Source organism: Choloepus didactylus, chromosome 6 (genome assembly GCF_015220235.1).
Source record: "Choloepus didactylus isolate mChoDid1 chromosome 6, mChoDid1.pri, whole genome shotgun sequence".
Classification (NCBI taxonomy): Eukaryota; Metazoa; Chordata; class Mammalia; order Pilosa; family Megalonychidae; genus Choloepus; species Choloepus didactylus.
Window position 1 is genome coordinate 83,443,401 of NC_051312.1, and position 14,076 is coordinate 83,457,476.

Below are 14,076 nucleotides of genomic sequence, written 5' to 3' on the forward strand. Positions count from 1 at the left end.
GTGAGAAGGAGAACTTCCAGAATGAAACTCCCCTTACTTACATGCAACTGTTTGTACCTCTATTTTGCATGGGAAGTGGATGAGCCAGTTAATCCCTATGAGTGCACTGTTATCTCCATCTCAAGATAAACAGCAGAGGATATTGCAGCTTTGGAAGTGATGAACTTGGACTTCCATCTCATTTCCACCATTTATGGCTATGTAACTTTTAGCAAGTTAGTAAACTTTGGTAAACTAAATGTTTCTGCAGAGGGAGAAAAAAGAGGAAGGAGAGAGGGAAGGGGGAAATAAGGTAAGAAGAAAGAAACAGAGAGAGGCTTGGGGATGAAGAAGGAAAGAAGAAAATGAGAAATACCCACACAAATGAGATAGGTTGAAGAATGCATGAAAGAGTATAACAAACACTCTAAATCTTACTTTGAATTTATTGATTTCAGTGGTCAAACATCATATGTACAGTGTCCACTGACAGTCATTGACAATATGAACTGGATAATAAAGCTGCTGTTTTCACTCCCTGGACTCATTTAAATACTTACAGATGGGAGCCAATATGAATAAACCTTTCTGTCCAGCACATTCATATCTATTTAATGTAGCCAGAAAATTTGCTGCACATCCATAAAATATGTTTTAGGTATTAGTCCTTTTTCATTCATATTTCATTAATATTTTGTTCACACGATCATAGATCTGCTTGGTTCTGACTCCATATATGATAGGGTTAAGCATTGGTGGAACTATGACATAAAGATTGGCCAGAAGAATGTGGATATAGCGGGGGATATTATGGCCAAAGCGATGTGTCATAAAGGAAAAGAGGGCTGGTATATAGAAGGCAAGAATTACACAAACGTGTGAACCACATGTGCTGAGGGACTTGAGTCGGGCATCACGGGAAGGAAGATGGAAAACAGCACAGAGTATCTGAACATAAGAAAGAGCTATGGCTATAATGTCCAAAAATAGGATAGATATGGCACCTAAGCCATAAATAATATTGATGTTGATACTGGCACAGGACAGGCGAGCAAGTCCCATGTGCTCACAATAGGTATGGGGGATGACATGATTCCCACAGAAGGGCAATCGCAGTATGAGAAATACAAATGGAAGAGCAACAATAAATGGCCTCACTAACACAGCTAGACCAATCACAGAAACGACTTTGTTGGTGAGGATGGTGCTATATCTCAGTGGGTTGCAGATGGCCACATAGCGGTCATAAGCCATTGCTAACAGGACTGCTGACTCCATCCCAGTGAAATTGTGAATGAAAAACATCTGGGTGAGGCAGGCATCAAAGATGATCTCCCTGAGGCTAAACCAGAAGATGCTGAGCATCTTAGGGATGGTAGCTGTGGAGATGCCCAAGTCAATAGTGGCCAACATGGCCAGAAAGAAGAACATGGGCTGGTGTAGGCTGCTCTCAGCCTGGATCACAAAGAGAATAGCGAAGTTTCCTATGAGTGCAATCACGTACACAGCAAAAAAGGGAAAGCCGATCCAGATGTGGAATGCTTCCAGTCCTGGAATCCCCAGCAGTAGGAAGGATGAGGGATGGAACCCAGTGTCATTGGGCAGGAACATCCTGCTTGGTGAGGCAGAAGCAGAAGTCCACTGTCCTAACAAATGTGTGCTGGTCAGTCTGCAGCTTTGTAGACCTAGGGAGAAATAAAAAATGTTGGAAAATTGTATACCTTGTCTTCCTCAGTTAATTCACACAATTAAAAGCATATTACATTGAGAGCCCTGGAAAGGAGTGGCATCCCAATGCAAAGGCTCTGGAAGAATATATGAAGTGAATTAAAATGAGAGTTCTATATAATATGTTTATCTTTGTTAAAATACTTCTTTCTGTTAATTTGCAATGCCATTATCACTACATTATGCTAATATTTTTCCTTATTGCCTACTTCATGAGTTATATTCTTTCCTAATCATCAACTGAATACAAAGTAAGGAAAATATAAATTATGCCTTATTCATGCTTATATACACAGCTCCCACATCCACACAGACATTCGCACAAATACATAATCTCCTTTAGAAATTGCATGTATGTGAATTAGAGATTTCTTTATTTTAAAGCTGAGACAATCCTGATTTTATGAGTTTGGGACCCATGGTGAATATTTTGAAGAAAAGATTCTATAGAAAAGGAAACATTTTGTGCATTGAATTTTTAGAAGTAAACCAAATCTACCATTTTCCAAGTTATCCAAACTGTTCATAAATGTTTTCAAGTATATTGCTTACAGCATTTTCAGGAGAGTATTTCCAAACTATAGAGTCATTTTTTATTTGTAAATGTTTTGTAGTAAAAAGTCTCTCTTTTGATCATCTCTGATTATTTGTGGAATCCGTAAGACCAGTACTAACCATGCCCACAGCTTCAGTAAGGAACTTAGAACATTATCAAGACAATGAAATGAGGAAAACAAAGCCAAAGGGAAGAATGTCTATGAAAAACAGGCCACAGAAGGAGCAGACCACTGAGCATAAATAAAGAAGGAGCTCCTTGGAAGAAATGGTAAACATTTGCAAAGAAGCAAACTAAGGGCAGGAGACACTGTTGGCAGGACACATTCTCCGAAAGGTCTATAGAAATAGAGTTTTTTTCCTAATGTCCTGGCATTGTAGTAAAATAGTACATGTTATGGAAAGTTATGGAGATGGGGAACACGAGGAATGGAAGTAGGATTTCTCAGGAGGTAAATTTTTTTGTCAATTATCAATATAAGTGCCCATAGAAGACTGCCTTTTATTAAATGCAATTTCCTGTATTCCTAAAAAAAAAATGCTAGATGAGGAATTTAGGCATTATTCTCAGATATCCAAGGGCAACAAAGTTTTTCTTTTTTCAGCATACAATGAAGTAGATAATCAGTAAAGAGAAATTAACATGCAATAAAGAGTCCTTTCTTTTTGTCTGAAGCTAACCAGAGAAATAACTAGGGCAGTAAATCTGGAGACAATGAAGTCTGATTGCTTGCAGAGCATCACCTCCTTTAACTGACCTTTAGTTCAGGGTTATAGATCAGAAATGGGTGACACACATATGTTTTATTATTATTGTGTAACTTCCCATTGCATGTCCCCCACCCCCACCCATGGCAACTGGTAACCTCTAAGCATCTTTCTATGAATTGTCCTGTTCTAGATATTTCTTATGAGTGGAATCATGACATTTGTCAATTGTGTTTGGCTTACTTTGCACAGCATGCAGTTTTCAAGGTTCCATCCATGTTGTAGCATGTACCAGAACTTCATTTCTTTTGCAGCTATATGTATGAACCACATTTTGTTTATGCATTCATCTGTTGGTGGACACTTAAATTAATTCCACCTTTTGGGTATTGTAATTAATGCTATGAATATTGGTATGCAAGTGAGATATTTTTAGGATTACTTTTCTTGATGAATAAGGAAATATCTATGGTATGTAGAAAATACATACATTGACCATTATATTTTGGGCAATATTCTGTTCTTAGTATTGCACATTACACATATTCTCATTTAATCCTCAACATGTCTTTTCAAGTATAAAGGGAATTTGCTTGTGTAACTGAAGTATAAAAAGCATTTTAAGAAGTTCAAAGTGCATTCAAGTTGTTAAAAAATATGGAAATGATAATCAGTAAAGGGAAATTTACTTAAATGATGGCAAAGCAGAAAAATATGCTACACCTTTGGATTTCTGAAAGAGGGAGAGATGGTATTATATTCTCATTTGTATATAAATTAATGGGAAAATTATATCTCTCAACTAAGATACTTAAATCCTACAATGGGGCATTGTCTAAGAATTTAGTAAGTAAACTAAATGATGTAAAAAACCCAGTAGAAAAGCTTGGAAGAAATATAGGCACCATGGAAATATTGTAGATGTCCGCTTTTGTCATAACCATTAAGTAAGTGAACTGGCTAAATTTGAAATCTCAACATCAACCACCTTCCCTTACCACACACTTAAAAAATACTATTAATTCTAATTCTCCAGTATGTTTAAAATAAGAACATTTGTCTCCATCCCAATGGGACTAGTTCAAAGCATCATTTTTTCTTATGTTGATTATAGCATGGTTATTTCTAGAGCTTAAGAGTGAACTCTTTAGTCAAATTGTGTATAAACCGAGCTTTCTACTTTCCTGTTCTATCTTGAAGGCAAGCAAATAACAAGTATTATCTTTAAGGACTGTGACCTTGCACACATAATTTAACATGTCTATACCTCAATTTTGACACTCATAAAATAAGGACAATAAAGATAAAATAACCCTTAAATCTACTTAGCAGACTTATTTTTCTAAAATGCATGTGCTTTCAGACTGAAATCCAAATGCCTTTACTATATTGATGGCCCTTCTTAATTGTGATCCTATTCATTCCCTAAGTTTTAGACCTTATCTTCTTTCCCAAATAATTATCCCTTGTGTCCTCCCTTTCCTATCTATCCTTTTTCTTTCGTTCAGTTCATCATTGTGGCCTTGGGATGTACCTGTGAGCTGGGGGACAAGGAAGAATCACCAGTCTGAGGACCAGGATGGAGTCCTGTGTCTGTTTTTTTCTGTCTCCTCAGTCTTTATGAGGATTCAGCTCTTTGCCTGGGAGGAGCTTTCAAAAGAAAATTCCCTAGAGCCAGTTTTGCAAAGTGTGCAAAGTCTCTAAGGATCTAGTTTTAAATCTGTTCCTGAGTCAAAGAGAGGAAGCCATTAGGGACACCTGGCTGTTTAGGAAAGGAAGACAGACTAGTGAGGTTTCTCGAGTAACTTGTGAGTCACCAAGAACCTTTTTTTACCTTACTCTATGTAAGAGCACATCATGATTGATGGAGTTTATTCCCTCATCATCCCAGACCAACATTTAGGGAGGCAGTACAATTTTTTGTTTCAAGGATGAGGGCCCTTGAGGCAGACCATTTTTGCTCTACTGTTACTCTATCGATTTACTACCTAAACTGACATTGGGTTTATTATTATCTAATGTATAAACCATGTTGAAAATTATATGGTTTAGTCCTGAATGTATCATATATCCCCTTTTATTCTAAGCAATTCTGAAAATGAAACTCTCCAAACAATTAGAATTAATCCAAAGAAACTAATTGATGATGAATTTTGTATGATATAATGATGGACCTTAAAGAAAAGGCATAGCAAGACTAGATGGAAAAGTATCCACTCATTACTATGGCCAGAAAGGATGAATTTGAATTCATCTGATCACAAACAATGCATGAGGGAGAAGTGCCCTAGCCTAGGTTGCACAGAAGGAAAAGGCAATGATGGGGAAAACTTCTGAGCTCTTCCTTTATTACTGTATACAAACCTAGGGAGAAATGGAAAGGAAAAGGGGACTTAATCAGAGTGAGGGATTAGGGAGGTGGCAATAAAAGATTCAAATGATTGCTGGATGCATGATACTCTCTTCTGAGAGTTCTTTTCAGGATAATATTATAATATATAATATGTAATATAAATTGTCAAAAGATATGAAAAGACATTTTTTCCGAAGAGGATAATACAAATGGTTAAAAAACACATGAAAAGATTTTCATCTTTACTAGCTTTTAGGAAAATGCAAGTCAAAACCACAATGAGATATCATCTCATGTCAATAAGAATGGCTGGCATTAAACAAACAGGGAACTATAAATGCTGGAGAGGACGAGAATGTACAATGGTATAGCCACTATGGAAGACAGTTTGGCAGTTCCTCAGAAAACTAGATATTGAGTTATCCTACAATCTGGCAATTCCCCTTCTTGGGGTATACCCAGAAGATCTAAAGCAGTGACATGGACAGACGTTTGCACACTGATATTCATAGCAGCATTGTTAACAATTGCCAAGAGATGGAAACAATCCAAGTGTCCTTGACAGATGAGGGGATAAACAAAATGTGGTATATGCGTATGATGGAATACTATGCAGCAGTAAAAAGGAATGGGGTCCAGAAACATATGACAACATGGATGAATACTGAAGACATAATGCTGAGTGAAGTAAGGCAGACACAAAAGGAAAGATATTGTATGTCACCACTAATATGAACTCCCCCAAAATGCAAAATAAGTTTCTTTTAATGTAGAATATAGGGGACCTAGAGATAGAAACAAGGTAGTGAAGGGGGAATGATAGCCTAATATGTACAGGCATGTTAATGAGGGTGAACTTAAATGAATGGGAACTGACAGAGGTGATGATTATTCATTAATGGGATTATAAGTATCAGTGCCATATTGAAGGTGTACATGATCAAAAGTGGTTGTTTAAAGGCATGTATCCCACAGATTAGCACTAAAAATACAACTAAGTGCTTGCATGATATACTTCTAAGGTATTTGTATTCAGGAAAAAGTACCTATCGCATCCTAGGGACTATAATTAATAGAAATACCTTACTGGTACCACATAAACACTTGGGATAAATAATTAGGGGCTGATAGCTTTGGGGTGTTTTGGGTAATGATAATTCTTTAAACTTGAGAGTGACAATGATTGTACAAATTAGTGAAGATAATGTAAGACATTGATTGTTTGTCTTTGACAGAATATATGCTATGTGAAATTTGGAACCACCTACTTAATAGTCAAGCCCTCAGTCCTGAGGTTTTCTCTTGTAAAACTTATGGCTGTAAAGGGGAGCCCTCATATAGTTATGCCTAAGATTCACCTCCAGAGACTCTCTTTTGTTGCTCAGATGTGGCCTTTCTTTCTCTAAGCCCAACTCTGCAAATAAATTCAGTCACCCTTCCCCGTATGTGAGACATGACTCCCAGGGGAGTGAGTCTCCCTGTCAACATGGGACACAGATCCCAGAAATGAGCCTGACCCAGGCATCAAGGGATTGACAATGTGTTCTTGACCAAAAGGAGAAAAAAAGGTAACAAAATAAGGTTTCAGTGCAAAGAGTTTTCAAATAGAGTCAAGAGGCTTTCATGGAGGTTACTCCTATGCAAGCTGCAGCTAGATAGGACAAATGGCCACCGTAGCACAAGCCCAAATTAACAGCAGTCCCCCAAACCCTAAAGAATACCATGGTCCCTATCTGAGACACTGTAAAATTTTCACTAAGTTTATTTTTAAGAAACTTAAATCTTCCGGAGTGTTCCTATGCCAGAATAGCCCCCAAACCCAGAGGCAACAGCTTCTTCAAGAACATCAATCAAATGTGTCCCCCTTTCCCATAATGTTGACATCCCTTTTCAATATGAACAAGTTAGGGTGGTCACTGCCCAGATATCCCAGAAGTTTGAGAAAGTTATTAAACAAGAGGAAGGACTAGCAACAGACAAAATAGGATTTAACAAAGGATTGTGAACACTGAATTTTTATATAAATGTTAATTTTATTTATTTTTTATTTACTTATTTATTTATTTATTTTTAGTTGCTAGGGTATTAAAATAGCTAGAAGGAAATAACTGAAAAGGTGGAACTGTAACCCATAACATTTTTTGAAATTTGCTCTGTAGCTACTTGCTAAATTGTACTTTTAAAGTCATGACCTTTCTGTATATATATTATATTTCACAGTAAGGAAATAATTGAAACTGTGGAACTGTAACCCATAACATTCTTTGAAATTATCTATATAACTACTTTTTACATCCTACTTTGAAAGTTATTACCTTTCTGCGTATATGTATTTCACAGTAAGGAACTATCTGAAACTATGGAATTGTAACCCATAAAATTCTTTGAAATTTGCTCTCTAACTACTTGTTAAATCGTACTTTGATAATGATCACTTTTCTGTATTATATATTTCACAATGAAAAATGTAGAAAAATAAATAAATGAGAGAGATATGTAATTGCACACCATGAGGAAGACAAATTTCACAGTTTAATGCCTACAAAGCAAACAAAGGAATGACCCTAAGAAGATCAAAATAGAATCCAGAGTCGCTACAATGAATTATTTACAACTTTCATTTCAACCAAACATTTCTAGATGTAGAGGTTTCACTTCAACTTAGATGATAGAAAGTTGCAAGAGAAGATCATTCCCCACTTAGTGAGAGAAAAAAGCTTCATCATATTTAAAACCATAACTTTACTTGAACCCATCAGTGAGCTAAGGCTGCAAGAAAGGCACAGAAGCATATAGTAGTCAAACTGCTAAAAATACAAAAATATGGAAAGTATCTTGAAAGAATGCTTGTCAAACTAATATTCTATAACTAATGAAAATGTTCATCACCAGCCTCTGGTAGAGGAAGTACTTCAGGCAGAGTATAATACTAGAAACAAATGTAGATTATGCAAAAAATGCCTAAAACAAAAATAGTAGCAAGGTATTGTGGGATTTATGACACCTGTAGAAGTAGAATATGTAACAGCAACAGCACAGGAGATAGGAGGGAGAAATGGCAGCATTCCCTTTGCGCAGGTAAAATGTGATTGAAGATACATATTGTGAAACATAAGACACATAAAAGAATATATAACACAAGAAAATCATGGAGAAAATGTGAAATATTAGGAATAAATTCAACAAAACATATGAAGATATGTATGCTGAAAACCACACACACACAAAATTGTAATAGAAACTACTGAACACCTAACTAAAAGGGGAACTGTTCCATTTTCATGGATCAGAAAACTCAACATTGCTATGATGTCAGTTCTTACCAATTTGATTTGTAGATTTAAGGAAATCATAACTGAAATCCCTTGAGACTTCTGTAAATATTGACAAGCTGATTCTAAAATGTATGTGAGACTCATAAGGTCGCCACTCAAAGATGTAGAGGGGTGGAAGAGGGTCACCTCCAAGTTAAAAAAATAAACGAGACAAACTGCCCTTCCATTATTTTCTTGTATTCATCACTTGCCTAAAATTAACATCCAAGCAACTAGCCCAGAAATGTAAAGAGTGATGTGGATGCAGCAAAAGATGAGACCTTAAGAACTACAGAGATAAAACTAAGCAGGTTATTTATATTTCATGTGACTCAGTTTCAGTGTTTGTAACTTTTTGAATTTGTACATTTCAATCAAGTTTTGGAGTTTATGTTGCTAGAATTGTTCATAATACCCCCTTTGGTTTCATTCATTTACTTTACTCTTGTGTTTAATTTCACTTATGTCTGCTATTATCTATTATTACTTTTATTCTTTCTGCTTGCTTTTTGTTTAATTTATTCTTCCTTTTCTAGTTCTTAATGTTGAATATTACATTATTGATATGAGGTTTTTTATTGTCTGATTCAAATATTCAGTGATACAAATTTTCCCCAAGAATTGCTTTAGCTCCATGCCACAAATTTTGATTGTTATACTTTCATTTCCTTTTATGAAAACTATTTTGTAGTTTTTCAAGAGAATTCCTCTTTGACCTGCAGATTATTTATTAAATTTGTTACTTAAATTCCAAATATTTGTGGATTTTCCACTTCTTTTATTGATATCTTCTTTAATCCCTTATTGAATATAATGGGTTTTACATTGTTTTATATTGTTTTATGCTGTTAACGTGTTTTATGTTTTTTCTATGTTGGTTTTTTTTTTGTTGTTGTCCTTTTGTTTTCAAAGTACAATATAATTTACTGATTATACTGAGTAATTTTCCAAAGAGATATTAGTGTACCTTCAATTTTATAATGGAATCATAATATCATAAAATATTTTAGAGACATTATTAGGAGAGGGATTCATTTTGTGCACTATACAATTACAATGACAACCATTCCACTGGGAGAATAAACTAAAGCTATCTTTTAAAATAGTAAAACATTAAATATTGAACAAGAGATTTCACCTTCAACACACAAAACAAACAATAATGACAACTTTATTCATTTTCCAGTTTTGTACACTTCATAGTAGAGTTCATATGTCTTTGTGGAAGATATTTTATTTGCAAAAACATATACAAGTATGTTAATAGTAAGATGTAGATCCAGTTTGTATTTAAATGCTTCCCATAAAAAACTTTTCATAAAGGGAGGTGCTAGAAAATATTTAAGAAAAAAAATTTAAGCACTTTTATTCACAAACCATAGAATCCATCCTAAGTGTACAATCAATGGCTCCTGGTATAATCACATAGTTATATGTTCACAACCACAATCAATATGGGAATATTTCCATTTCTTCCAAGAAAAAAAAAATGCCATACCCCTTATATTCTCCCACTATTGACATTTAGCTTTGGTATAGTGCCATTGTTAAAATTACTGAAAGAAGATTACAATGTTACTGTTAACTATGGACCTTACTTTGCATTCATTGTATTTCACCCTGTTATTAACACTTTGTAATAGTGACATACATTTGTTCAAGTTCATTTAGGATCTTTCTTATATTTGTACAATTAACTACCATAATTGTCCACTCTAGGCTTTGCTAAGTTATACAGAGTCAGTTTTTATCCTCTAGCTATCCTTCTGGTAATATAAACAACCCTTTCAATCATATTCATACTCTGCTTTGTTAATTACAATAATAGTTATTATTGTTCTTGTTTTTAATTCTCCAATATAGGGTATGCCTTCTTAGATGTCTTAAAGCACTTAAAAAGAATGTATATTTTTTGTTTCTAGTCTGATATAGAAAGAACTTGGAATTCATCCCTCCTATTCTAATAACAAGACAAAAGGTGAAAAACTGTCTCAGAAGGAAAAAAAATTGGTCAATTGTAATTAATTAAAAAGGATGAACATTCATCTAAGGACAATTTTGGGATTCAGAAAGTTAACTGAGATGTAGTAAGTGATCCCACTGTTTATTACTCCTCTGTGTGATTGTTTCCTCATGCATGTGGTTTAGCTCATTCCACAATACTGATAGAAGCAGAGAAGAGAGGTTAAGAGGGTAAGAGCTGGTGATTCTACTACTTCTTAATAATATTTTGGGATGCTATAGCTCCACAGTTCTCTGCAACTTTTTTTTCATGTCTGTGATCCATTATAACATCCTACCTAAGGATGTTAAAATAAATAAAATAACGGTTTAGTTTTACGTCACTTACAATAGAAGGTAAAAAGTGTTCAGGTTTTAACAGTTCAGTGTAAGTTAAAGATTTAAGAGCTTCTTAAAAATATATGTAAATTCATTTGGGGACCATTTAATGAGGTTCTCATTAGGTCCTATATCTAGATATGATTACTTTATTTTTTTGAAATTTGAGAATAATATTTTTTTCTTGCTTTGTGTACTTTCTGTCCCAAGTAAGGAATTTGTAGAACATGTGAGCTCAACATTAATGTGGTTTTCCTCAAAATTAATGTGGTTTTCTAATCTCTAATGTATTCTTTAGCTTTCCTGCCATATCTTCAAAATTGTCTAATATCATTATGTTTTAACAAACAAAATTAGCAATTATTATGGTCCAGGTGTTTTAATGGATGTTGAAAAAGATAAAAGTGAAAACCTACTTCTTATATCACTTGCACATTGGTACAGGAGAGAGAAAATAAAGAAATAATACTGTCTGATGAGGTCATAACAGTGGCAACTAGAAGGTGTTATATTGACTTGAATGAAGAAAAATTAAGGTAGTATGCATACCAAAGTAGGAGATTTCTGGATGTTTTGCAAACAATTGAAAATACAATAACAAAATATTTTTGTCTATGTTTTAGGAAATTAATTTTAATTATGTTATGCCTGGGAGCCTCATATCTCTAGAAGTGTTTCAGAGGAATTGCAAACAGAGGCATTTTTACTTGTTTATTTGAATTGCTGATCACACACACACATACAGATGCACATGCACACACAATCAGTGTTTAGGAAATGCTGATTCTATGTTTGTGTTCATGTGTGCGTTTATTCTTTCCACACACTTCAGTCACAGCTCATGATGCCAGAATTAATTACCCCTCTGATTGCTTTTTCCAAACTGAGCACCTGCTTTATCTTTTAGAATAATACCTTGAAAATCTTTCCGGTCATAATTTGCATCATGTTGCTGTGGTTGGTGTTGATAAAGTTACATAGTTGACTGTGTAGACAATTTAAAGGGGAAAGGAGGTGGTCAAAATATTTATAAGCATGTTAAGACCACACACCTCACTCCCAAGTCATCTAATCTAGAATGATATTGCTGATTAATTATGTCAATATCTTGAAATGGTATTGACCTGTTGGTGATGAGTAGTGAATCATTTTGTTCAATCTCTATTCTTCTAGTTTCATTCTTGGAACCCTTTATTTCTTCAGAAATTGCCAACTGAGCTGATCTTCCCTTGCAGCTCAAATTTCCCATTAACCCTGTTTCTCACATAACTTCCCTCGGAGCAGATTTCTAATCTGCTGACTCTTCACAGAATACACAATGAAATTCATTACAGGGGGAACCAGAAGGAAGATATCAGCAACAATGATTCTGATGACTAGAGAAGCAGTTTTGGCAAACTGATGGAGGGCAGCTAAGGTAACAATAGGTACATAGAAGATGAGAACAGCACAGATGTGGGAGGTGCAAGTGTTGAGGACCTTGAGGCAGCCTTTTTGTGAGGCAATGCCCAGAACAATTTTCAATATCAGTATATAAGACACAGAAATGCATACCAATTCTAGCAAAGCTGAAAGAGCCACAATGAAACCATAGATTTCGACCCTGTTGTCAGAACAGGCCAGCTTCATGACATCCTGGTGGAGGCAGTAGGAGTGGGATAAAAGGCTTTTCTTACAAAATTTCAGCCTCCTTAGAATAAAAGGGAAAGGAAGGATGAACAAAATACTTAATCCAGGAAATATAAGGCCAATTTTTATGACTCTGGCACTGGTAAGAATAGAAGTGTATCGCAAAGGGTTATAGATGGCTGTGAAGCGATCAGTGGACATGATGAGAAGTACTGATGACTCCATAGCTGAGAATCCATGAATGAAAAATGTTTGAGCAAAGCAGGCATTGGGAGAAATTCCTGTGGCATTGAATAAGAAGACTCTCAGCATGGTTGGTAGGGAGGAGATGGTCAGTCCCAGATCAGAAAATGCCAGCATGGAGAGGAAATAATACATAGGCTCATGCAGAGAGCTCTCTGTTTTTATGAAAAAAAGGATGGTGCAGTTCCCCAGGATGGCAAGGAGGTACATGAGGCAAATCAGTATAGAAAACCAAATATGAGCTGACTCTATTCCTGGAATCCCAATAAGGAAGAAGGTAGAGATTTCCACTTCTGAGGTGTTGAAGACTGGCATAGCAATTTATATGAGGGAATCAGGATGTGGCAATCAGCAAAGACTTCCTGCAGTGGCATAAACAAATTGCCTCAAATGAGTGTGCTTTTGTCATTTGGTAGATGGAATGCTTGAGATTCCAGCCATTCTCATACAATCATTGTTATAACTAAAACAAAATATCCAGAAATAATCTCAAGAACCATATTAATAGGAGAACAAGTGAAATAAGGAAATATATTTATCTCCATATGTAATCATCAGCAGACAAATACAAATACTGCAAATGTTTTCCTTGACTTCAGCATACAGAAATCAAAGAGCAAATTTCACAGCCTTTATTTTGTATAGGATATTTGTTAAGACAGTGATGCTCTGTAAGTTTGGAAATTATATGGATCCACATAGAGTAGGAGTAAATTAGGATCATCATTTACTACACTTAAAATTGCAATTATTGAAAAATTGTAACCTTTAAGAAACTGCATCCTTTTAAAAAAAAAATGTGTTGCTTGGACAGCAGATATCCATATATAAAATAATGAATTTGGACCCATATCTCACATTTTAAATAATTATTATCTCAAAATATATCAAAGAATAAATATAAGAACTAAAACAATAAAATACTTAAAAGAAAACATAGATGTAAGTCTTTGTGATCTAGGGTTAGAGAATGTATTTTTATATATAATCCCAAAAGTAATAAGCAGTAAAAGGAACTAAAATAGAAAATGAGGACTTTGTCAAAATGTAGAAATAAAAATAAATTAAAATTTTTTAAATTAAAAAAAATCTTTTCTGCTACAAATGATACCATCAAGAATGAAGTGAAAAGACAACCCACAAAATGAGAAAAAATATTCTGAAATTTCATACCTAGACTTGCATCCAGAATATTTAAAGATCACTTACAACTTAAAAATAAATATG

At 34.7% G+C, this 14,076-nt stretch overlaps 2 protein-coding genes across 2 annotated transcripts; both read right to left on the bottom strand.

Moving 5' to 3' along the window:
- Positions 1–651: 651 nt before the first annotated feature.
- On the bottom strand, positions 652–1,590 carry LOC119536280 (olfactory receptor 52E2-like). The gene has a single exon (XM_037839017.1). The coding sequence runs from the start codon at positions 1,588–1,590 to the stop codon at positions 652–654; it is 939 nt and encodes a 312-aa protein (XP_037694945.1).
- Positions 1,591–12,225: 10,635 nt separating this feature from the next.
- On the bottom strand, positions 12,226–13,164 carry LOC119537171 (olfactory receptor 51A7-like). The gene has a single exon (XM_037839737.1). The coding sequence runs from the start codon at positions 13,162–13,164 to the stop codon at positions 12,226–12,228; it is 939 nt and encodes a 312-aa protein (XP_037695665.1).
- Positions 13,165–14,076: the final 912 nt, after the last annotated feature.

What these genes read in the sequence shown, in the direction of transcription:
- LOC119536280 (XM_037839017.1), bottom strand. Translation starts at nt 1,590, where the DNA reads ATGTTCCTGCCCAATGACACTGGGTTCCATCCCTCATCCTTCCTACTG.
- LOC119537171 (XM_037839737.1), bottom strand. Translation starts at nt 13,164, where the DNA reads ATGCCAGTCTTCAACACCTCAGAAGTGGAAATCTCTACCTTCTTCCTT.